This window comes from Phytophthora ramorum (genome assembly GCF_020800215.1).
Source record: "Phytophthora ramorum isolate Pr-102 chromosome Unknown Phyram_PR-102_s0012, whole genome shotgun sequence".
NCBI classification, from domain to species: domain Eukaryota; phylum Oomycota; class Peronosporomycetes; order Peronosporales; family Peronosporaceae; genus Phytophthora; species Phytophthora ramorum.
In genome coordinates, this window is record NW_027150658.1 from 1,654,317 (window position 1) to 1,678,511 (window position 24,195).

The following is a 24,195-nucleotide window of genomic DNA, read 5'->3' on the forward strand; positions in this document are numbered from 1 at the left end:
GGTCGCTAATGCCATAAAATAAAATTCCCCCTGCTCTCTGCCATCTCCAGACACTTTAATATCTCAATCACAACTCAATGTCCTTCGTTCTACTCAATCTCTTCCTACGACCTCACTGGTTACCTTTTTACAGAGCTGTGTGGTGAGATTTGCTGCGTGCATTGGATGATTAGGTTCTGGGACATGCAAATGACTTTCTGACGCAACGCCCAATAACGCTGTTGAAGGACACATTCGTTATCCGGGGGGATAAAGCGGTGGCGTATGGCTTCATTGAAAGCTTCCCAAGACTTGTTTCTACCCGCCGCACTCGATTGAAAATTGGCGATACCAGTTCATAGTAACCACCTCTAATGGCATAAGATCATGATCAGGAATTGTGTCGATCCCTCCACCATATGTGGATGATAGTCAACGTAGTATTGCTCGATAAATAAGATGCAGAGCTCTAAGTCCTCCGTGATTTTGCCTTCATACTATGTTTGGATGTTTGTTGTATGTCCATTGCACAAAGCAACAATATCATGCCGTCTAATGCTACAAGGAAGTCGAATATATGATGGCTAAGCTGATCGTTCTTCTGAGCGGTCGAACGCTCTGGAAATGTCGATCGGAATATTGCCATCAATCTCCCAAGTTGGCTCGGGCTAGCCAACCCACTTAACTCAGTATAAATATAGTGTGCTCTGATATATAGGTCCCACTATCTGAGGTGCTGTATGCAAAGAAGTTAGGTAGAACATCAAGTTGCCGATTCATGGATGTTCTGAGCTCTGTGATTGGTAGACTTCAGATTGTTGATCGTTGAACCAACGTGTATGGCGTATAATACGTCACAATATAATAAAGGAGGCTTAACCACGCGTTTGGTTGGGAGGCCTTCGGTCGAGGAAATCAATCACTTCTGGGTTTCCCCGCCAGCCTCCAGCTACCTTCTCACCTTTTCTTCCGCCACCGCAATGTCAGCTTGATACAATATTACGTTTGAGTAAGATCAACTAGTTCACAGAGAAAAACATAATTGTGGGCCTTTTGTTACAAGAATTGGTAGATTTCCTCAAAGTATTAAAACAAGATTCAAATATTGAAATACAGCGAGAGCCAATGTTACAGGAATATTTAGCCTTAATATTTTGGACAAAAATTCAGGTTGAAGCAGTTAGCACCGTGAATCCCCTTTAGGTACGAATATCGCCTCGCGCATTATTGAGCACAAGTTTACGGCAGCAGCATGCGCACGGAAGGCTCGAGCGCGCGCATCAAGAAGAAGAAGCGCTCGTCGGAACGCTCCAAGCGTCACGACAAGAGCGCGGACGAAGGAGAATGGAAGCAGTTCACGTCCCCCGACGGCCACCCGTACTTCTACAACGCCGTGACCAAGGAGAGCAGGTGGGAGCTGCTAACAGAGTCCGTCCGCTCCGAACACCGGCAGGCTACAGGGGGCAACAAGCAGGTGATCCTAGAAGAAGAGGAAGATGAGCCACTAGAACAGGATCCTGGCTCTAAGAAGGACAAGAAGAAGCGTCCCAAGGGTGTGGCAGTAGACAAGCAGGAGGCCAAAGACACGCCCAAGTCCAAGAATGCTACGTTTCAGAAGCTACAATCGTCGCTGGAAGGCAGGTTTAATGCCATGAACGGTCCTATGATGGGAACAGGGCGGCCACCGCCTATGCTGAATGTTCGACGGTGGGAGGAGGACTTTGCAGGAGGAGCTACAGAGTCAGAGACCAAGACGCCGTCGCTAGAGGAGCAGTATGAGGCCGAAACGGTGGGAATGAGTGCGGCGGAACGCCTCCGTTTCTTGAGGAAGAAGCGGCAGGAGAATATGATGACAAAGAGGGAGAGCGTGTCAGGAGACGACTTTATGGCGGAAGTGGCGAGCAACATGAAGAAGAAGGAGGCTATACGCAAGCCGCAGGAAAAGAACGGCGGTGATAAAGTGTTGAGTTGGAAAGAGAAGGAGGAGGCAGAGGGAGAGCGCAAGCGACAGCAGATGCAGGCAGAGATGGAGGTCAAGGAGCAGGAAGAGGCGAGGAAAGAACGCGAGCAGCAGGCTGCTATAGAGCGAGAACAACGTCGGGAACAGGATCGTGCTGAACAGCTTGCACTTGAACAGCGACGCGAGCAAGAACGGAAGCAACAGCAGGACGAAAAGGATATCCAGAGGCAGCAACCAGAGGAAAGGCAGAAGGAAAAGAAGCAAGTGGAGGCTGTCGTTGATGGTGAACTCGACGAAACCAGCTCTGAGCATGAGATCAGCAAAATGGATGTTGCTGAACCAGGTGCACACGGTCAATTAAGTAGCGATGTACTGCCCGGTGATAGCTCGGGTGTATCGTCACCAGAGCGCGTTAACAAGCACAGGAGGCGAAGTCGGGAAAGCAAGCGCGGGGGCTCGTTTTTTGTCGCTGAGGAAAATGATGATCAGCAAATGAGCACTGAGCACGAGCATCCTTCAGCGAGAAGTAAGCAGAGTGTCGTATCTGAGGATATTGCAGATGCGGTGCTGGACGAGAAACAGCGTGCGCGCGAAGAACGACGGGCACGAAAATTGCGAGAAAAAGAGTTATCTGTCTCGTTATCGAGAGCGTCAGTGACACCGGAATCACCAAGTCGGAAATCGATATCCAGTGCGAAAGATGAGTCCAGCACCCGTTCAGCCAGCAGCATTGAAGAAACTGAAGAAGAAATAAGGGCGAGAGAGAAACAGCTCAGACGCGAGAAGAGGCGAATGGCCAAGGTTGAGGCAGTATTGGCAGCTCAAAATCTGGGGGAAGGCGGTGGTCAGGGCGATGCGCACCATAAACGAGATCGAAAAGGAAGTCCTGGTGGTCGCATGGAGCAGCATGAAGATCAAAGCAGTAATAGCACTAATGGATCATGGCATGCTGGGGCCTCCATGAATGGTCAACCACATCCCGGCCAAGTGCAACTCAGCGGCGGAATGTATGCCCCGTATCCGTACATGATGATGCCGCCTCCGCCACCTCCGCCGCCAACCCCGTATGGATATTACTACCCATACATGCAACCACCGCCAATGATGTCCATGTATCCTCCAGGTATGGTTGGGGTGCCACCAGGATACCAATTAATGCCCCCGACACCTCCGTCCTCATTGAATGGCATGGGGGTTCCATCTGCGATGGTGCCGTACGGCGCGGATTCGACGCCTTTTAGTGCTATGTATGGCCAGCAGCCCGATCCGGAGTTGAATCGATGTGAATGCTGCAAAGGCATTGGCGTCGGTCTAGTCGAAAAGAATGGTGTGTGTGCTCATTGCAACCGCCTACGGCTAGCTTTCATTGTGGACTCGGCGCAGATGCGGCAGCGGTGCTCAGTTTGTGGCGGATGGGGGTTCCAATTGCTTCAAGCGAACGGTATGTGTGAGCATTGCACTCGGCGGATTGCCCAAAAGTCACAACGGAAGCTTGTCACCGAAGCTCAACATCGTAGTAGTTTGGCTGCGCCACTTGCTGCGTCTGTGCCTGTATCTACTCTTCCTCGGCGGAATTCAACTGGAAATCCTAAGAATGAAGGCCTTGACGATATTAACTGGGATAAGTCTTCGTCGGGCGACTCTGACTGGGATGATTGACAGGTGAATTACGACGTTCGGTTCAATATACACAACATTTTGGTGCATTGGTGCAGTACCGACCAATGCAGCAGCTTGCTAAAGCCCCGCTCACTTCATCAAATTAATCGTTGGGCTTGTTTTCGTCGCCATTTTATTACGCTCATGTGTTGGAATCCTACAACTGCTCTTTGGGTTTCGTGCTTCGAGTTGCATTCTCTGATCCATCAACGAGCCTCCGGAGAGACTCGCCGCCATTCCAGCGAACTCGCTTACAAACTGGATCAACATACTTGTTTCGGTCTATTTTGTGGTGCTGCATAAGCAAATGGATGCTTCTGTCGATACTAAAGAGCGGGGTTGCCGAGGCACTGCATCGATACCAAAGTTGTGTCTATAATGCTGAGGGTGTGCTTAATCGCGAGCTTCTTTGCCTTCGCTCGTTCGAAGCGGGCGTGCCTGCTGTTGCGAGCCGGTGGCGGGCGGCGACGCTTGGTTCTCACGATAGCGATTGTACACGATGCCGCACGTGAAGATGGCTTGCGTCGTCAGCAGGATGTTCCATCGCTGGCCCCACAGGAAGCTTTTCAGCGTCACCATCGTCGTCGAAATGTGGGGCTGCCAGCCAAAATTCAGACTGGGCGTCAAAATTCACTCTTATATTGTCAAATTTGCGTCATCAGACATGGACGACGACTGGCGCGAAGATGGCAGCCTCCGGGGCTTGAACGGCGGCGGGGGCGGCCAGGGGAAAGCTCGAGGCAAAGGTAAAGGGCCGCAGTTCACGCGTGTGATCCCCAAGTTCCTGCAGAAGTTCCACCAGCCGCCCGCCATCCAGGCCAAGTTCGCGACACTACCTAAGCCCGGCGAAGACGAGGAGGACGAAGGGCTAGACGAGGTACAGCAGGCCGCGCTGGACGAGTATCTGGCCAAGAAGGAAGAGAAGAAAAAGGCGGCAGAAGGAGGAGAAGAGGGTGACGCAGACTCAACGAAGAAGAGCAAAAAGACCGTTGGGCAAGCGGTGGTGCAGATGGGCAAGGCCAAAGCTTCGGACGCTACGAAGAAGAAGAAACGCAAACGCACAGATCGACCGACGCTCAGTAATAAGAAGCTGCTCTCGTTCTCCATGGATGATGAGTGACGTTGTGGACTTGAGGGCTGTATTATATTCGTCTGGCGAGCTCCACACTCAGCAACAAGGGGCACATAGGGAGGTTATTACGCGCGTGGAGGAGGCCTGGATAATTTGCTGAGTCAGATGTGTCGCCTCCGCTTGGGTCTCCTCGGATTGCAACACCAGTAGCGCATTTGTGACGTTGAAAGATATGAAGAAGAGCAGAGCCAACGCTAAAGTCGCCGGGTATGCAAAGTGGACGTCCACGAAGCCGAACGAATGCGTGAGGAAGATTGCTTGAACGAGGCCTGCCGCTGAGTATGTGACCAGGATGCTGCGTCGCTGCCAACACGTGAGTTGTATGGGACCAAGCCACATTGCTACGACGGCGTATCCAATCGAGACAAATGCTACAAACTGCAGAATACAAACACGAGTGTGTGAGCTTTGATGGTTTCCTGGTGCAATCACGTCGCAGAGTGAGAAGATAAGGATATTACATACTGCTTGCATCGCGCTGAGATTCTGCGCTACGCCTGCCTTGAAGACTGGATCTTGTTCGCAATGCATCAGGAATTCATTCAGCCAGTTGCTGTCGAGAATGTCGGTCCATCGTTCAGGTAGAAACGTTGATGATCCGATTGGAGAAGAACTTGTTGCATTTTGCTGCGTGAAACAAGCAGGTCACGGGTGAGTGAGGCTATGGATTCACGAGAATTCGGCATGGCAACTTCCTTACGGTGGGATCTTGGCTGAGTAAGCCGAATTGCTGTCGTACAAGTCCAGATCGAGCCTAAATGGCAAGGTGGACAGCAAATCACAAAGATGAGTACGATTCTAGTGAGCAGTACCAAGTTTTGGGAGTGTTTGCTACCTTGCTCCAGGGAGTTTCCTGTTGAGGTGTCTTCTGCTTGTCATTCTCGCCCGAAATTTGGATCACTCCTCCATCGGCACTGTTGAGAAATACCTCGCGGACCTCCTGTCCACTGCCAGCCTTTGTGCTCACGCAGAAGCATGTTCGCATCGCGAGCACAACAACCAGGAAGGCAGGTAGGTACTTCATCACGCGTGGCATCGCAAACTGCTTTTGAAGGAAGAAAAATTGTAACGGTAACGCCAGAGCTAAATTTGCTGCTATACTGCAATACCCACGAAGTAGACTGACTCGGAGATAGTATTTGTATTGTATGACATCTATGGTATGTAGCTGTAGTGCGCTCTCGGGCACACTTTGGAAGTAAACAAGTGCGGCGAAATTTTTGCTGCATTCTACACAATGTGCTTGACCTCCTTAGAGTCTTTGCTGCCTGTAAGTGGCAGAATCGGGTCAAGGTGGCTCTTACGCCACTCGGGGGCTTTGCTGTACACGTAAACGGACCCGTTGACGAGGATAGCTCCGATCACGAATTGGCCCGTAGGCATCTTGTCAAACACAAACACCGACATGATGACCGAAAGCACCACGGCGATGGATGTAGCAAAGGCCTTCAAAATGTTGTCGGCGTATTTGACCACCACAGCTGTAAGAAGGCCGCCAAATGCGCTCATACAAATAGCAGCCCAAACAACCGGTCTGTAGCCATAGAAAAAGCCGCGACTCACGATCGACTCAAAATCATTGAACACCAGACCACCACCAGACAGCGCCATTCCGAGGAAGCACATTTGCACGTTGCGTTCCCAGAGCGTAGTGCTCGAACCGCTGCCTTTCAGGATTTTTTCGAAGTACACACCGGCGAAACCGGAGCACACGCAGGCTGCAACAACGGCCATCAGTCCTTTGGTGGTGCTCTGTCCGGTATTGGCAGTTGCTGCAGCACTCGCTCCATCCCCATCCAGTTGCACCAGTGCGACGCCCATCATGAGCGTGACGATGGCGCCCCACTGCGTCAACAGCACCGTCTTGCGCAGCATGACGACGGAGAAGATGGCGGTGGTGAGGATCTTGAGCTGGTACATGATCTGGAAGGTTGGTGCGTCCAGGTTGGACACTGCCACGTATTGTAGATTGTTCTGCACCACGTAGAGCATTGCCGGTACGCTCACACGCAGTAGCTCCTTGACGTTGGTGACGGTGCGGAAAGATTCCCCCATGCGCTTCCGTCGCTGCGGCTCCTTGAGCGCATTGAACTCCTGCAAATAGTCGAACCCAGTCAATTTACAATATACTCCATAATAGACAAGCAGAACGGTTGCAGACGCACGTGGGCGAGCACGACGAAGCACGTGGCCAGCTTGAGCGTCTCCCCCATGAAGACAGCAGTGGCGGGATTGAAGCGCGGGAAGTTGCCGACCCTCGAGAGCCGCATGAGGATGGCCAGTAGGCTGTTCTGCACGCACAGCACACAGAGACTCGCGTACTTGAGCGCCGTCGGGGAGAGCTCCATGCTTGGCGGCGGGTGCGACGCACGACGTACGTGGAATACTGAACTCTGTTGTCGTCGGTGAAATATTGATGTACGCCACATCACATCCCTATACAATAGCCGAATCTTCCTGTAAAAGAGCTGGTGCTGGTGCCGCCAGATAATATTGGCGGGAAACCCACACGCACGAGGAAGATCCACACCTTGCGTGGCGCTCGTAACGGCTCAACATGGACATCCGCTCGTTTTTCCAGAAGAAGCCTCCGAGCAGCATCAACGGTGGCAAGAAGGCGGCGACACCGGCCAAGCGTACGCCCTGTGCTCTTCTGTGTTGATGTGTCCTAGCGACTGACAAATTTTTAATTGCGTTGCAGCGGCCAAGCGATCGGAACCAGAACCGACGCCTCCGTCGCGTCCTGCCGCCCGTCGGACCGCCAAACAAAAGGTGGTGGTGCTGGACGACAGCGATAGTGACGAAGAGGTCATCACTAGCAAGCGCAAGGCTCCAGCCAAGAAGAAGAAGGCAGACCCCGACTCGGACTTTGAGATGCTGGCCAGCGACGATGAGGTGAAGCCCAAGAAGGATCCAATACAGCTGAAAAGGCTGCGGCGCGCTGTAAAGGAGGAGAGTGGCGACGACGAGGAGATGCCGGAGGTGAAGCCGAAGGTCAAGGCGGAGAGCAGCGGAAAGCCTGCAACGTCGTCCTCTCATTGCTCTGTTACGGACGACTCGGAGGCAATTGTGAAGCAGGAGGGGGCGCTGAAGAAGGTACCGGCGCCGTGCTCGGGCTGTCTGGACGGCAAGACGTTCGCGTTCTCGGGACTACTGGACAGTCTGTCACGCGAGGACGCCGTGCATCTGGTGAAGAGCTGCGGTGGGTCGGTGACGAACAGTGTGACGCGCAGTACGAAGTATTTAGTGATTGGCGCCACGTTGGAACAGGGTGGTAAGGTGACAGAAGCAGCCAAGTACAAGGAAGCGGTGGCTAAGAGTGTCCGTATCCTGACACAGAATGAGTTTTACAATCTCATTACTGAGGCCGCCGCAGCTCAGCAAGCTCAGGACTTAGCCGCAGAAAAACGGAGGATCAAGGTAGAAGCCGCTGGCGCGAAGACCACATCGACGAAGGGCAAGCAAAAGCTAAACTCGTACGTTTACTTATGTGTGGGTTTGAAGCGGAGACATCAACGCTAACTGGTACTGTATTTGTGTGAGGCACTGCAGATCGATCAACAATGAGCTGTGGACTGACAAGTACAAGCCCCAGACGCTGGACCACATGATTGGCAACATTGAGCTGGGACGGAAGTTGAAAATGTGGCTAATGGACTGGGAAGCGATGCATGTGAAAGGAACCAAGAAGATTCCGTTCACGACAAAGTTATCAGAAAACCGCGGGGCTAAGACCGTGTTGCTGTCAGGGCCTCCCGGTATTGGCAAAACCACAATTGCGAATCTGGTTGCTCGCGAGTGTGGTTTCGAGTGCACCGAGCTAAATGCGAGTGACACCCGCAGCAAGAAAATGCTGCAAACTGGGCTTAAGGACGTGCTCGGCACCCAGGCTCTCCAATTTGGTGTATCCACAGGGAAGTCCAAGGAGAAAATGCACCTCGCTCGTCGCGTGATCGTCATGGACGAGGTCGATGGCATGTCTGGTGGTGACCGCGGTGGTACTGCGGAACTTATTCAACTCATCAAGAAGTCGAAGACTCCCATTATTTGCATTTGCAACGACCGTCAGAGCCAAAAGGTGCGCTCGCTAGCAAACCACTCGTTTGACTTGCGCATGCGTCGCCCCACCAAGATTCAGATCGGCAAGCGCCTCATGGAGATCGGCTTGAAGGAAGGACTGCATATGGAGAAGAACGCCATTGAAGAAGCCGCCGATCGCTGTGGCAATGATATCCGGCAATTGCTCACGCAGATGCAACGGTGGCGGCTTACCACGACGAAAATTACGTATGCAGACATGGTGAACCCGTCCTCTCAGCACAATAAGGACGAGAGTTTGCGGTTGAATCCGTTCAGTGCGACACAGCAGATTTTCCAGCGCGATCTGTCCTTTGACGCGAGAAATGAGGCGTATTTCGTCGACTACGATCTGATGCCTCTCATGGTTCAGGAGAACTACATCCAGAGCATCATGAACAATCGCACATCGTCAGACGAAAACCTGGAGGCGGCGATGCATGCGTCTGAGTTCATCTCGGAGAGCGACCTCTTAAACACGTATGTTCGAGTGGAACAGCGCTGGGACTTGCTCACCAAGCAGGCAGCGATGAACGTCGGTGCCTGTGTGTACTCGGCTGGCTTCATCGGTCACCCAGAGTTTTCCAAGTGAGTTGTTGCAGGGTCATTGCGGTGTAATTGCATTGCTAATTGCTGCGGCCATATTGCTATTTGCGCACAGGTGGTTGGGAAAGAACTCGTCCGCTTCCAAGTCGAAGCGCTTGCTGAGTGAGCTGTCTGTCCGAATGCGATCACACGCCTCCGGTTCTCGCGAAGGTTTGTGCTTCTGTTGGCTGTGATTGTCTCGTTGCGATGTGTCCTTGACTCAATCTACTGCAACGCAGTAATTCGTCTCGACTACGTGCCTTACATGAAGGAAATCCTGCTGAAGAAGCTGTTGTCTGGGGAAGAGGTGCATTTATTCAGATATATCGCGACGTTGCCTTCTACGAGGCTCACATTTGTATTTTGTGTGCGTTGCACAGAACATCCACGAGGTGATCGAGCTGCTTGACGAATGCGAGATCACTCGCGAAGACCTGACGGAGTCGATGGAAAGCTTCAAGTTCCCTGGTGTAAAACGTCACTCCTACTCGGAGCTCGACTCCAAGGCCAAGACGGCATTCACGCGAATGTGCGATGCGCTCCTTTTGCTTTCATTCACCCTGGGCATGTGAAACACTCACCTGGATTGCTATGGCTCTTTCTTCTGCAGGTACAACAAAGCATCGCACAAGTCACAGGCGGTGGTAGAGTCTGTGCTCGGAGCCACCACGATCAAGAAAGGACGAGGGAAGGCCGCCACCTCCAAGGCCGATGATAATGGACTCCCACCAGCGTCCGACGCCGAAAGCGAGCCGGACGACGAGGAAGAGTTGGATGTTAGCAAGTTCCAGAAGAAACCGCGCGGCGGCGCGAAGCGCAAGGCTCCGGCTGCAGCAGCCAAGAAGGCACCCCGCAAGGCGCCGGCGAAGAAACGCCGCACCTAGGTGGCATTACCGGCGTTGTAGCTGCGGTAGATAGCGTGTCGATAGTTTTGCGGCTTATATGAGTTGATATGCACAAGTCGAATTGATGGCACTAGGTTGAGCTGGCCCCAGCGTTTCGCTCTGCTCGGACGCACGGATTCCGCGCTAGACCCTGTTGTCCACCGAGAGGAGAATGACCGCGCCAGTGGAAGTCGTTGAAGATGGTGCTGCTGTCGGTCTCAAACTCAACGAGGACCAGCTACGAGTCGTAATCTACGACTGCAGTCAGCCAGCTTCTTGCTACCGCTCGACTCAGTCGATTCGACAGTCGAGTTAATGAGGCGGAACAGAATGTGCGTCCTGGACAACTGCAAAATACCTCCGCCTACAGTCCCAGCTTCCGCCATACCAGAACAGCAGCAGCAGCAGCCTCCGTGGACACTAACACTAACCTAGGCTTAGTGTTAAGGCTGCCTTCAGTTTCCCTGAAGCCCGCTCGCCCCTGCATGCCGCTCTGATTTTCGCAAACTTGTATCTCCGCCACATACCTTCCTCCCAGTAACTGCGTGCGACAGCGTGGTCCCGCAGACTGCTTCCTTCCAGGGACCAGACGGCTCCATCACCCAGTACTCGGTGCATTGCGGCCTCCTTGCTTGCCTTCCTGAGGCGGACGTCATCCCCCAGATGGCTACTTTTCGTCAATGTGGTGCGTCACCAGTTGGTCCGGCTATGTACTGCTAATGTCTTGATTAAAGTATGCAGTGACGTCACCCTTGCGAAGGGGCGCAAGCGAGTGACGTCACGGTCTCTGACGCAGCCATTTTGACAAGCTATCTCCGCCCCACGATGCTCAGCGACTCCGGAGCCCGCGCCCCGGGATCTTCTGCGTGAAGCGCAGCCACCACGGCCTTCCTCGGACCCCAAGCATTAGTTTTCGGCCCACCTGCCTGCTCATGCCCGAGCACCTGAGCACCTGAGTGATCTGACCCCCTCGCGGAAGCGCTGCCACGGGCCCCGCTCCTCTGGCTGCACCGCCAGACTGGCACGCACGTCCTCGAAGAAAGCGAGCGAAGCGCAACGAAATCAGAAATGAGTGACATCGCTGCACCGCAGGAATGCGGTGGTCCGCCGGGCTTGCAGCAATGCATTGCGCGTTGCCGCTCTCCTCGTTTTTGTATGCCGGACGTACGTCATTCGCCCGTCCCCACCTGGGAGCCGTCAATTCGATGACGCGCTTCAGGAGCGCTTACAACCAGCCTTGACGCTGTGGCTATACTGTAATTTCAGCGAATCACTCGTCGGATCCGCGATTCCGGCACTCCCATTGGCCGAAACGGCGTTTCAACAACTGGCAGGAGTGATGGTCTGTCTCGTGGCCGCTGGTGCCCGGGCATTCCGCGCTTGCCCACCAGCGAACAAGAACGAAGCAGCCTCTCGCCTCCCGCCCCCGCCCTCTGCCCATGCCTGGCCATTCCACAACTGGAGCTGCAGGGGAGACGACGCCCGACACGCAAGACATGGTGGCCCAGGAAGCAGCGACAACCGACGTCGCGGCGGTGACCGACGCGACCCGCGTGCGCCCACGCAGCGACAGCAACCCGCTGAGCTACTCGAGCATGGAGGAGTACGTGCGTGTACAGAAGGGCACGCGCCCCATCACGTCGGTGCTCATCGCCAACAACGGTATCTCGGCCGTCAAGGCCATCCGCAGCATCCGCAGCTGGAGCTACGAGATGTTCGCCAACGAGCACGTCGTGACCTTCGTCGTCATGGCCACGCCCGAGGACCTCAAGGCCAACGCAGAGTACATCCGCATGGCCGAGCACGTCGTCGAAGTGCCCGGCGGCTCCAACAACCACAACTACGCCAACGTGTCGCTCATCATCGAGATCGCCGAGCGCTTCAACGTCGACGCCGTCTGGGCCGGATGGGGACACGCCAGTGAGAACCCGCACCTGCCTGAGACGCTCGCACAGACGGAGCGCAAGATTGTCTTCATCGGACCCCCGGCGAAGCCCATGCGTGCGCTGGGTGACAAGATCGGCTCCACCATCATCGCGCAGAGCGCCAAGGTGCCCACGATCGCCTGGAACGGCGACGGCATGGAGGTTGACTACAAGGCACACGACGGCATCCCTGATGAGATCTACAACGCAGCCATGCTGCGCGACGGACCGCACTGTCTTGAGGAGTGCAAGCGCATCGGCTTCCCTGTCATGATCAAGGCCAGTGAGGGCGGAGGCGGTAAGGGCATTCGTATGTGCCACGAGGAGTCCCAGGTGCTCAGCGCCTGGGAGGCTGTGCGCGGCGAAATCCCTGGCTCCCCCATCTTCGTCATGAAGTTGGCGCCCAAGTCGCGTCACTTGGAGGTGCAGCTGCTGGCGGATACCTACGGCAACGCCATCGCGCTCAGCGGCCGTGACTGCTCGGTGCAGCGTCGCCACCAGAAGATTGTCGAGGAAGGCCCAGTGCTCGCCCCCACCCAGGAGGTGTGGGAGAAGATGATGCGTGCTGCCACTCGCCTTGCACAGGAGGTCGAGTACGTCAACGCCGGTACCGTCGAGTACCTTTTCAGTGAGGTGCCCGAGGAAAACGGCGACTCGTTCTTCTTCCTGGAGCTTAACCCGCGTCTGCAGGTGGAGCACCCTGTCACAGAGATGATCACCCACGTGAACCTGCCCGCCGCTCAGCTGCAGGTGGCTATGGGTATTCCGCTGCACTGCATCCCCGATGTGCGTCGTCTGTACAACAAGGATGCGTTCGAGACGGCCTCCATCGACTTCGACACGGAGAAGCAGAAGCCGCCGCACGGCCACGTTATCGCCGCGCGTATTACGGCTGAGGACCCGAACGCCGGCTTCCAGCCCACGAGTGGTGCCATCCAGGAGCTGAACTTCCGCTCCACGCCCGATGTGTGGGGATACTTCTCGGTAGACTCGTCCGGTCAGGTGCACGAGTTCGCTGACTCGCAGATTGGCCACCTGTTCTCGTGGAGCCCGACCCGTGAGAAGGCTCGCAAGAACATGATCCTCGCTCTGAAGGAGCTGTCCATCCGTGGTGACATCCACACGACGGTGGAGTACATCGTCAACATGATGGAGTCCGACGATTTCAAATACAACCGCATCTCCACGTCGTGGCTGGACGAGCGTATTTCGCACCACAACGAAGTGCGTCTGCAGGGTCGCCCGGACCCTCTGATGGTGGTCCTTGTCGGCGCTGTGTGCTGCGCTTACCAGGCGTCAAACGCGCTCCAGGAGGACTATGTCAGCCAGATTGAGCGTGGTCAGCTTCCTCACAACGAGCTGCTGTCTCAGCAGGAGTCGCTCGAACTCATTTACGAGGGCATTAAGTACAACATCAAGGCGTGCCGCAGTGGTCCCATCCAGTTCACACTCTTCTGCAACGGTTCCTACGTGCAGGTGGAGATCCGCACGCTCTCGGACGGTGGTTTCCTTGTCTTGTTGAACGGCAAGTCGCACGTCGCGTACGCTACGAAGGAGGCCCAGGGCCTGCGTCTTGTTGTCGACAGCCACACGTGCGTGTTCACCAAGGAGTACGACCCCACGCGCCTGGTGACGAACACGGCCGGAAAGCTGGCTCGCTACCTGGTTGACGATGGTGCTAGCCTGCGTCGCGGTATGCCGTACGCTGAGATCGAGGTGATGAAGATGTACATGCCGCTGCTTACCCCGGAGGCTGGTACCATCCGTCTGCTGAAGTCCGAGGGTGCCGTCCTGGCGCCTGGCGATTGCATCGCCACCATGGAGCTGGACGATCCGTCGTGTGTTAAGAAGTCCGACGTGTACATGGGCAAGCTCCCGTCGTCGGAGAACACGAACGGAAACAGCACCAAGTCCATGCACAAGATGCGTAAGGCGCTGAGCGTGCTGAAGAGCGTCATGCAGGGTTACTATGCCCCTGAGGATCTGACGCAGAAGGCCCTGGTCGACCTGTTCCAGGCCCTGAAGGAGCCTCTCTTGCCCGTGGAAGAGACTAAGGAGGCTATGTCGTCTCTGGCTGGTCGCATTCCGCTGGATGTGTTCGCTAAGATCACGGACAAGATCCAGACGTTCAAGAAGGCTCTGTCGGAGGAGCCTACGGCTACCCATGAGTTCAACGTCGCTGAGGTGGCTGAGATTCTGGATGAGCACAAGAAGACGCTTTCCACGGACCGCCAGCGCTCGGACTTTGAGGCCTCTGTGTTGACGCTCCGTGATATCGCCACGAAGTACAAGCACGGCCTGCAGTCTGGCGAAGAGGCTGTGCTGACAGAGCTGATCAACGAGTACTTCACGGTGGAGACTGTGTATGCGAACTCGCACAACATCGAGGATGTGGTGATGGCGCTGCGCCAGCAAAACTCGGCTGACCTGAACAAGGTTTTCTCATTTGCTCGCTCGCACAAGGCGCTGGAGTCGAAGAACAAGTTGCTGCTGCAGCTCCTCGCCCAGATGTCGCGCAGCACCCCTCGCAAGTCGGTGAAGGCGGCGGCCTTTGTGCCGCTCCTCGAGAAGCTTGCTACGTTCAAGGAGAAGCAGTATTCGCTGGTGGCGCTGGAGGCGCGTCAACTTCTGATTGACAACAAGATGCCGTCGTACCGCGACCGCCTGAGTCAGGTGGAGAAGGTGCTCAAGGACTACATCGCGGACGAGTCTTCAACCGACCTTGCTGCTGCTTGTACGATTCTCCTGGATCAGTCGCAGCCGCTCTTCGACTTGCTTATTTCGCTTCTCGACCATGAGGACCAGAAGATCCGCGAGTTGGCGCTGGAGCTGTACGCCCAGCGTGTGTACCGCTCGTACCTCATTGAGTCGATGGAGACCATGAGCTTCAACGATATCTTTGCGAAGACGTTCCAGTTCAAGTCGCCTGTTGTGGATGCGCTGGCGGTCGGTGTCGCGCCTGCCGAGAGCTACGACGACCTGGCGAGCCTGCTGCGCCGTAACAGTTCTGCGAGCTCGCTGGACCTGGGTGAGCACAACACGGAGGAAAGCAGCGAGGAGCAGGAGCCTGCTGAGAAGCAGCTGGCCAAGCCGATCGAGAGCTACCAAAAGATCTCACCGGACTTTGAGCGTCACGGCGCCATCGTCCGCCTTACGAACGTGGAGTCTTTCCAGAAGTCGTTCACGGACGTCATGACCTTGTTCCCGCTTGCGAAGAAGACGTTGTCGGTACGCAAGGACCCGCTCGTCAACGTGCTTCACGTCATTCTGGTGGACGAGCACTCCGAGGAGTCGAGCTTCCTGGCACAGTCTGAGGCTTACCTCAAGTCGGTGGACCAGGAACTGCGCGCGCACAACATCCGTCGTGTGACGTTCTCGGTTCGCCCCCAGAATATCGAGAGCATCACGGTGCACAACGCCGACATGGCGCTGTACCCGAACATCTACACGTTCCCCGGTCGCCTGAACTACAGCGAGGACAAGATTGTGCGTCACATGGAGGCCCCGCTGGCCTACAAGCTGGAGCTGCGTCGTCTGCAGAACTACAGCGTTACCCCGTTGGCGTCCGAGAACAAGAACGTGCACTTGTACCTGGCCAAGATGAAGGAGTCCGACTCGCACATCGTCACCGACCGCTTCCAGCGCATTTTCGTGCGCGCTGTGGTGCGTCAGCTGGACCACGATGGCAGCGGCTCTCGCTCCCAGTACGATGCGTACCCGGGCCCCGAGCGCTCGCTGGTGGATGCTTTGAACGCCCTGGAAGTAAACCTGGCCAATCCTCTGGTCAAGAAGTCGGCGCTGCCGACGAAGAACAACCACGTGTACCTCAATATCCTGCCTCAGGCGATTGTGGACCCGCAGTACCTCGAGGGTGTGATCCGCATCCTGGCGTACCGTTACGCCGAGCGTCTGGAACAACTGGGTGTGTCTACGGTGGAACTCAAGATCATCGCGCGCTTCAACAGCGAGGCGCCGGCGATCCCTGTGCGCCTCGTGGCCGAGAACCCCACCGGCTACGTGGTTCGTGTGCAGGCGTACGTCGAGGCCGCTGGCCACGACGAGCCTATCTTCACTTCCATCGGCGATGAGACGCACGGTGAGCTTGATGGCATGCCGGTCACCACGCCGTACCCGGTTGTGTTCCCGTTCGACAAGAAGCGTCAGATGGCCAAGGTCATGTCCAACACGGTCTACGTGTACGACTTCCTGGAGCTGATCGAGTACAACCTGTTGCGTCAGTGGCGTAAGTACGTGCAGCAGCGCACGCGTGGCGGCGCAAAGATCACCATCCCGAACCTGCTGATGGAGACGCGTGAGTTGATCCTCGACGCGACGGGCAAGTCGTTGACGGAGACGACGCGCCCGCGTGGCCAGAACGACATTGGCATGGTGGCGTGGCTGCTGACGCTGTACACGCCGGAGTTCCCGGATGGACGTGAAATCATCATCATTGCCAACGATATCACGTTCAAGGCCGGATCCTTCGGTACCCGCGAGGACACACTGTTCGACCTGGCGTCGAAGCTGGCTCGCTCGAAGGGCATCCCCCGCTTCTTCTTCTCGGCGAATGCTGGTGCCCGCATCGGCATGGCCGAGTCCATCAAGGCTCTGTACAAGGTGAGCTGGAAGGATGAAAACAACCCGATCAAGGGTTTCGAGTACCTGTACCTGGCGCCCGAGGACTACAAGGTTGCGTCGGCCGAGGGATCTGTCAACGCGACGTTGCTGGTCACCAGCACGGGTGAGGAGCGCTACGTGCTGAACGACATTGTGGGTCGCGAGATCGACCTGGGTGTGGAGTGCCTGCGCGGCAGCGGTACCATTGCTGGTGAAACCTCGCGTGCTTACCAGGACGTGTTCACACTGACGTACGCCTGCGGCCGTAGTGTCGGTATCGGTGCCTACCTGGTCCGTCTGGGTCAGCGTACGGTGCAGAACGCCACACACTCGCCGATCATCCTGACGGGCTATCAGGCCCTGAACAAGCTCATGGGTAAGGACGTGTACACTTCGAACGACCAGCTGGGTGGTGTGAAGATCATGCACACGAACGGTGTGACGCACCTGACGGCGAAGAACCACCTGTCCGGCATCTACTCGATCCTGGAGTGGCTGAGTTTCGTTCCGGCGGTGCGTCGCGGCCCGCTGCCTATCCGCGATGTGACGGGACTGGACGAGATCGAGCGTACGGTGGACTTCTGCCCCAAGGACAAGAGCACGCAGTACGACCCACGCGCGCTGCTGGCCGGTAAGGTGGACGAGACCTCGGGCAAGTGGGTCTCGGGTCTACTTGACAAGGACTCGTTCCGCGAGACGCTTGACGGCTGGGCCAAGAGCGTGGTCGTCGGCCGCGGCCGTCTCGGTGGCATTCCGTGCGGTGTGGTGGTCACGGAAGTGCGCACGTCCGAGAAGATCGTCCCGGCTGACCCAGCGTCACCGGCGTCGCAGGAGAACCTGATGCAGCAGGCTGGTCAGGTGTGGTTCCCGGACTCGGCTCACAAGACGGCTACTGCCATCAAGGACTTCAAGGGCGAGGATCTGCCGCTGTTCATTCTTGCGAACTGGCGTGGTTTCTCCGGTGGCCAGCGCGACATGTTCGACGAGGTGCTGAAGTTCGGTGCTGCCATCGTGGATGGCCTCGTCAACTACGAACAGCCGGTGTTTGTGTATATCCCGCCGTTCGCTGAGCTGCGTGGTGGCGCGTGGGCCGTGGTGGACCCCACCATCAACGAGGGCATCATGGAGATGTACGCCGACCCGCAGGGCCGTGGTGGTGTGCTGGAACCGGCCGGTCTCATCGAGATCAAGTACCGCAAGAAGCAGCTTCTGGAGACCATGCACCGTCTTGACGGAAAGCTGAAGCAGCTCACTGCTCGTCTGGCTGAACTGTCGCCCGAGGAGAAGGAGGCCGAGGGCGCCAAGCTCTCGGCAGAGATCAAGACCCGCGAGGACACCTTGCTGCCGATCTACGTGCAGGTGGCTACGGAGTTCGGTGACCTGCACGACACGCCTGGCCGCATGAAGTCCGTGGGCTGCATCCGCCAAGTGGTGTCCTGGTCGAACTCGCGCAAGTTCTTCTACTGGCGCCTGAAGCGTCAGCTCGCGGAGTTCACTCTGCGCCGCCAGGTGGTGACTGCGAGCGCTGATGGCCCGCGCGCGACGACGTTCGTGGGCGCGGAGCAGGTGCTCAAGGGCTGGTTCACGGAGGCTGTGAACGGTGGCCGTGTGCCCCGTCAACAGAACGTGTCCGTGGCTGAGCTCTGGTCGCACGGCGACTCGGAAGTGCTCCTGTGGTTGTCGAGCGACAAGGAGTGGATCGCTTCGCGCGTGGCCGAGCTGCGCCAGGAGCAAATGGCCTCGCAGGTGGTGGATATTGGTCGCAAGGACCCCAAGGCTGCTGTGGCCGGCATCCTGGAGCTGCTGCACCTGCTGAGCGACAAGGACCGCGAGGAGGCCGTGGCAGCGCTGCGTCGTGGCTCCATCTTCCACAAGTAAGTTGTAGGAGCTGAAGCTGGGATAGTTTTGCAGGTGTGACGTGCATGAGTTAGATTAGGAAACAACGTGAATGAAATGTATCGCTTCATGAATTCATGGCTCTTGTCTTCACCATGACACCGGAGCCAAAGCAGAACATGAATCCAACGCAGCGACAATTGACTATGATGAGACTACCTGGTGCACACTCCCTCTGAACAATCTAAACGGAGCCTTGACGTTGCTTGGCCACCTCCTCAGCCAGCTCCTGGTAGCCAGGCGGACACGACATGGAGCGTTCCAGGCCCGCCAAGTCTGCCACCGATTTCTCCGACTTGCCCAAAATGCTGATGTCGTGGAACTTCGTAATGGTAGCCATTGGAGAGGCAATCTCATCCTCGCCCTCGCCAACAACCTCACGGGGCTCCTCGTCGTCCTGCTCTTCATGTGCCGGGGGAGGCGGCGGGATCGACTCGTCCTGGACCTTGGCCTTGGCCGCTAGCACCAACGAGCGCTCGTGCATGTACTCGCTCCAATCGAGCTTCTTCGGCTCGGCCAGCTTGCCCAGGTACGCCGAGTGCTTTCTGACGAACTCACGCACCTCCTTCTGAAGCTCAGCGCGCTGGCGCGGCAGCTCATCTTGGGTGGCCTTGTACGTCGGAAGAAGACGGTAGAAAAGGGGACGGACGGTCTTCAGCTCAATCATGCCAGCCTCCACGGAGCGCACGCCAAAGAAGGAGAAAAGAGGGAACGACACCATGAGCAGCATGATAGACGACCAATACCAGTCCGTGAACGCGACAGCAGCAGCCAGGTACATGAGCCACAGCAGCGGCACAGCCACGATGGAAAACTGAATCTTCTTGCTGAGAACGACGTCGCGCGCCATGACCTTCACCTTCGAGCCCTCGAGCGCTTTCTTCTGCGCAGTGTTCGCCACCGAGCGAGCCAAAAGACCCACAGGTGCATTCAGAACGAAAGACGGGATCGATGCCAGCAGTAAAATCAGCAGACCGTAGAGCGCAGAACCCAGCACGTCGTGGATGGTCCACCACGGGATGTAAGGCACCTGGTGGTCCTTCAAGCCCATCTTCTGCAGCGTCTTGTAGTAGTTGTCCAGCTTGTGCTGCAGCACCACGAGGTCTTCTTGCGCCTCAGGCACATCCTGCAGCACCTTGTATCCCTCAGCAAAGCGGCGGTTGAGGTCTTGGGTTTCCTTGGCAGACAGTCGCACTCCAGAGCGCTGGAACAGACGACGGGCAGTCAGCACCTCCTGCATGACGCCGTAGCTCGGCGTAGTCACGATCACCGATCGCATGCTCTCTTCGATGCGGTGCAGGAAGGTGTTGCAAGCAACGCGCTTGTCCTCCTCGTACTTCTCCATCAGCTCTTGGTCCACTGTGATGGGGGTGCCAAATTCCACCGTCACGCGCCCACGGAAGCGGTGGCCGCGGAAGTAGTTCAGACCCACAGGCACAACCGGCACGTTGATGTTGTACTTGTCCTTGACACCAAGCGCCATGACGGCAACGCCAGCCTTGAGCGGCAGCAGGTCTGTGCGGTCGTGCGAGCCGCCCTCTGGGAAGATACCAATGCAGTTGCCGCGCTTCAAGTGCGTGTACACCTTGGCAAACGTCACCGATTGGTCCACCCGCTTCAAAATGCCGAACGGCGTGCTCTCGAGCACCAGCTCGCCGCTGCCGTTCTTCAACGGCTCACTCAGCAGCAGCTGCGTGTCGTCCAGCACCTGCACAATCTTGACGGGCGAGCCCGAGTCCTTGACGCTCTGTCCCTGGAAGCGGATCTGGTCCCCAGGCGTCACCTGCTTGGTGAAGCTGGTGCCTTCGCCCTGCACAAGCCACTGCGGCTTGCCGCTGCTGGCCCCGCCGCTGGCAGAGCTCGCAAGGGTCACGGCCGCGTCGCTGGCGAGTTTGACCTGACCCACGCCCACAGCCACCGAGTCCTGGGGACGCACCACCGGGATGCAACCCATGATGCGGGCCAAGTGGCCCACGACGGGCATGTGCCACGACTTCTCGGCGATCATGAAGCCCACCTTGCGCGGGCTCGTCATCATGACCACGAGGCCGTCCACGAACTGGTTGGCGTGGTTGCCCGTGAAGATGACGGGGCCCTCGATGGGGACGTTGTCCAGGCCGATGAGGTCCACGCTCTTGAACGAGATGCTGAGGATGCTGTTGAGGAAGACGCGCGTGGAGCGGTAGATGACGTCGGCCGCGTTGTGGAACAGCAAACCCAGCATCATCCCCACGGACAGCAGGCCCCAGTAGAAGGACGGAAGTCCCAGGAACTTGCTGACGGCCTTGATGGGGCTGCACAGGAGTACACGGAGGCGGTTAGTATATCGTGCAAGAGGAAGAAGAGGGGCGAGAGGACGTACTTGAGCGAGTCCACGGCCAGCATGAGCAGCAGACACAGCGCCAGGAACTGCGTCCACGTGTCGTTGAGCACCTCCTTGTCGTGGAACTTCATCCTGGGATGTGGCTCTCTTCAGCGGCTTACGGGATTCTCGGACTGTGCGGTTGCTGGCGGATCGAGAAATGACTTGCTTCCAGAATGGAGCAGTTTCTCGAGCCAAGATCTGGCGCGTCACCGGAACAAACGGATAATTTCAATTATGGCCCATCGAGTCGAAAGTCGCGAGCGATCGGTTGTCCTGGTTGGAAAGCTGAGACGGAGGTGGCAAAACGCTAACCGGCAGATGCATTTTCTCTCAAACGTACACCGGCGTTAGGCTCGTCCAGAGCATATGGATATACTACCTACAAGATGCAGCTGGGTTTGCTATGTCGGGAACAAAATGGAATTGGAGTCCAACTCAATGCCCACGACTTGCAGCCATCGTTGTGGGCGTTGAGTTGATAAGTGTAGCTGTTGCCTTCGTCTTATACATCGAACAAATTGCTGAAGTCTGAAAAAATGCTGGTAGTGGGTCCTTTTTCTCGTTTTTGGTAGCCTACAAACTTCTCGTTGATACTGTAGCTACGGCACTGCTCAAATGTAGAATGCCAATCGAAGTACAAACAAACCGAGAGCTTGAGAGGCTGTGTTAAAGCTCAAATGATTGGCTGTGACCTTTTGGAGATGCTTAATGGTAGTCACTGAACTTCCCCAAATTCGGAAGCCTGTGTTCTATTCAGCAGGCGTTCAAAACGAGGTTTGAACAACGAGGAGCGAGAAGCGTAGTCTCTATTGAACACATGGCTAATATGCGGGGCAAGACGGTAGTACTAAGACTAAGACTAAGCATATTCTTCCCAGTCAGCGGCTTAGTAGTGCTAACAGGCTTAGTCGTCTGTAATTTTGACTTATTAGTACTAATTTCAGAGATGCCTCAACAGGCTCTCAACCCCTTATAAAAGAGCATGAGCTTGGTGTTCTCCAGCGTTCTCTTCTCCTGGATTAAAAAAACCCGGCTAAGAACTACCTTCGGATCCCGGACTCGTGTCCATCACGAACAAAATCTTGTAGGAGACGAAAATTCTCACCCAAAATAACACCAGGTGTTCAACAGGGTACTGCTTTCAAACTGTACCCAGGACGCGCAGCTACTGCTTTCAGCCCGCCTGATCAAGAGTGTGTCAGCGTCTGGCAGTGATTTGGAGCTCGTGTGTTCTGCGACAATTTCGCAGCTCCCTGGCGAGTTGGTGAAAAAGTTGCATCAAACAGGGGGAAGTGGCGTATGGAACATTGATCAGCTGTATCAGCCAATCAGTTTCGTTTCGCTTTGAATTGCATTGTTGTCCCTTCACTTCTTTTGGCTAATGCCATCTAAGACCTTGACCTTGTCGTCAGTCGCCTAGAGTTTGTCGGTAGTTTGGTGAGTAGAGAAAACGAAAATCCAAAGCTAATGCTAGCAAAGTTTGGAAGGGCCGAGGCTCATCGAACTGCGTTCCAAGAACGCGTGATCTCAACGGAGTATTTCAGCTATGAACTCGTTCCGACGAAGAACGAGCGCAATGCCAGCTACATGTAGTGCTACAGCAGAAATCCAGTAACGCGGATTTTAGTAGTCCTAGTAGTCATTTTAGTATTCAATCGTCTTACGTACCCCTCAACCAGCAACTAATGAATAATTACAGCTCTACTTATCCTATACCAGTTGCTATTTTGGAGTCCCGACGCGGACTTTTCTGCTTTATTTCCCAAAAGATCAAGACAACCGCAGCAATTTACCTCCAGTTTTGGCAGCTTCGTACCGACAATGGCCGAGGCCTCCAGCACCCCTGCGGGAGCCACAGCTATAGCCAGCGACGTGAACAGCCTGCCAATCGACTTGGCGGCGCCCACAGGCGAGAAACGCTCCGCTGCCGAGGCCTTCGAGGGCGACAGCGTGGAGGATCTGAAGGACAAGGAGACGACGCTGGACGACGTGCTGGTGTCCCCCGTAGGCAAGAAGAGCAAGCTGCTGGACGAGGAGCTGCCGGATGTGGACGACAACGAGGCGTTCCCCCTGCAGGAAGACGATCTGGACGCGGACCTGGCCATTGGCCTCGAAAATGGGGAAAATAGTCTGGATATGGACGGAGAAACCCTAGATGTGGCAATGGAGAACCAAGATGTGGAACAGGGAAATCTAAATATGGAAAACCAGCAGGATGTAGATGACTTGGCTCCACCTGAAGAAGAGGAGGAGAGCGAGCCGCCGACGTCCCAGAACAATGAAATTGACATTGTGGATGTGGATGAGGACGAAGAAGAGGAGGAGGAGGACCAGACGTACAGTCAGGATGCGGAGGAGGAGGAGGAAGATGACGACGAACAGGAGACGGCCAGAGCTATTTCCCGTGCACAGAACCAGAGAGAGGCTAGGCAGCTGCTGCTGCAGTTGGACGACTCGGCACGCAGTAAACTGTGTCTGACAGCACTGGAGAAGTACGGCGAGGAGCTGTTTTACGGACATGAAGATGCCCGAGATGCCATTTTGGTGGATGCTTGTACGCAGGATTCGGTACTATCGCTGATGCGAGACGCTATTCGGGTGAGGGATCTGTACTTGAGAGGATCGTCGGCTGCGGCCCCGGTGGAGTTGGATGATGATGACGACGATGAGGAAGAAGAGACTGGGGGCTATGAAGACGAAGAAGAAGAAGAAGAGGAAGGTGAGGAGGAAGAGGATAAGCCCGCTGGGTCGGACGATGACGATGAAATTGTTGTCATTTCGGAGGAGGAAGGGGGAGAAGAGGAGGAAGAAGCAGAGGACAGTGAGGCTCCGAACAGCACAAGTTTCTCACCTGGAAGTGAAGGCCAAGCTGGAAATGCATCGCACGCCGATGAAAGTGACGAGCAAGATGAGGAGGTAGAGATGGAGGAGAAGGCCCAACCTGCTGAAAGCGACGAAGAGAACGAAGAAGAGACTAAAGGTGACGATGCAGCACTAGGTGACGTAGGGGCAGCAGAGGACTCAGCATCAGAGGCGCACGCCACTGACACACTCACGTGAGCTCCACTGCCACTCCCGATCTTCCTAAGTTTTTATCGCAACGACAGAGGACACGA

The 24,195-nt window shown here is 55.9% G+C and overlaps 7 protein-coding genes across 7 annotated transcripts; 4 read left to right on the forward strand and 3 right to left on the reverse strand.

Moving 5' to 3' along the window:
- Positions 1–1,231: 1,231 nt before the first annotated feature.
- Positions 1,232–4,718, forward strand: KRP23_11735 (Reticulocyte-binding protein 2-like protein a; the record flags this gene model as incomplete). Its single annotated transcript, XM_067882306.1, has 3 exons — positions 1,232–2,282; positions 3,237–3,266; positions 4,261–4,718. 3 exons carry the CDS (start codon positions 1,232–1,234, stop codon positions 4,716–4,718), a joined length of 1,539 nt encoding a protein of 512 aa, XP_067740572.1.
- Positions 4,719–4,766: 48 nt separating this feature from the next.
- KRP23_11736 (uncharacterized protein) lies at positions 4,767–5,766 on the reverse strand (the record flags this gene model as incomplete). Its single annotated transcript, XM_067882307.1, has 4 exons — positions 4,767–5,108; positions 5,196–5,357; positions 5,431–5,484; positions 5,566–5,766. The coding sequence occupies 4 exons, from the start codon at positions 5,764–5,766 to the stop codon at positions 4,767–4,769; spliced, it is 759 nt and encodes a 252-aa protein (XP_067740573.1).
- A 194-nt stretch (positions 5,767–5,960) lies between these two features.
- Positions 5,961–7,078, reverse strand: KRP23_11737 (UDP-galactose translocator; the record flags this gene model as incomplete). Its single annotated transcript, XM_067882308.1, has 2 exons — positions 5,961–6,824; positions 6,896–7,078. The coding sequence occupies 2 exons, from the start codon at positions 7,076–7,078 to the stop codon at positions 5,961–5,963; spliced, it is 1,047 nt and encodes a 348-aa protein (XP_067740574.1).
- Positions 7,079–7,287: 209 nt separating this feature from the next.
- Positions 7,288–10,276, forward strand: KRP23_11738 (Replication factor C subunit 1; the record flags this gene model as incomplete). Its single annotated transcript, XM_067882309.1, has 7 exons — positions 7,288–7,366; positions 7,432–8,206; positions 8,283–9,395; positions 9,469–9,563; positions 9,632–9,699; positions 9,773–9,921; positions 10,003–10,276. 7 exons carry the CDS (start codon positions 7,288–7,290, stop codon positions 10,274–10,276), a joined length of 2,553 nt encoding a protein of 850 aa, XP_067740575.1.
- A 1,439-nt stretch (positions 10,277–11,715) lies between these two features.
- Positions 11,716–18,696, forward strand: KRP23_11739 (Acetyl-CoA carboxylase; the record flags this gene model as incomplete). Its single annotated transcript, XM_067882311.1, has 1 exon — positions 11,716–18,696. One exon carries the CDS (start codon positions 11,716–11,718, stop codon positions 18,694–18,696), a length of 6,981 nt encoding a protein of 2,326 aa, XP_067740576.1.
- Positions 18,697–18,898: 202 nt separating this feature from the next.
- On the reverse strand, positions 18,899–21,168 carry KRP23_11740 (Glycerol-3-phosphate O-acyltransferase 1; the record flags this gene model as incomplete). The annotated part of the gene is made up of 2 exons (XM_067882312.1): positions 18,899–21,008; positions 21,077–21,168. 2 exons carry the CDS (start codon positions 21,166–21,168, stop codon positions 18,899–18,901), a joined length of 2,202 nt encoding a protein of 733 aa, XP_067740577.1.
- Positions 21,169–22,900: 1,732 nt separating this feature from the next.
- KRP23_11741 (uncharacterized protein) lies at positions 22,901–24,139 on the forward strand (the record flags this gene model as incomplete). The annotated part of the gene is made up of 1 exon (XM_067882313.1): positions 22,901–24,139. The coding sequence occupies one exon, from the start codon at positions 22,901–22,903 to the stop codon at positions 24,137–24,139; it is 1,239 nt and encodes a 412-aa protein (XP_067740578.1).
- Positions 24,140–24,195: the final 56 nt, after the last annotated feature.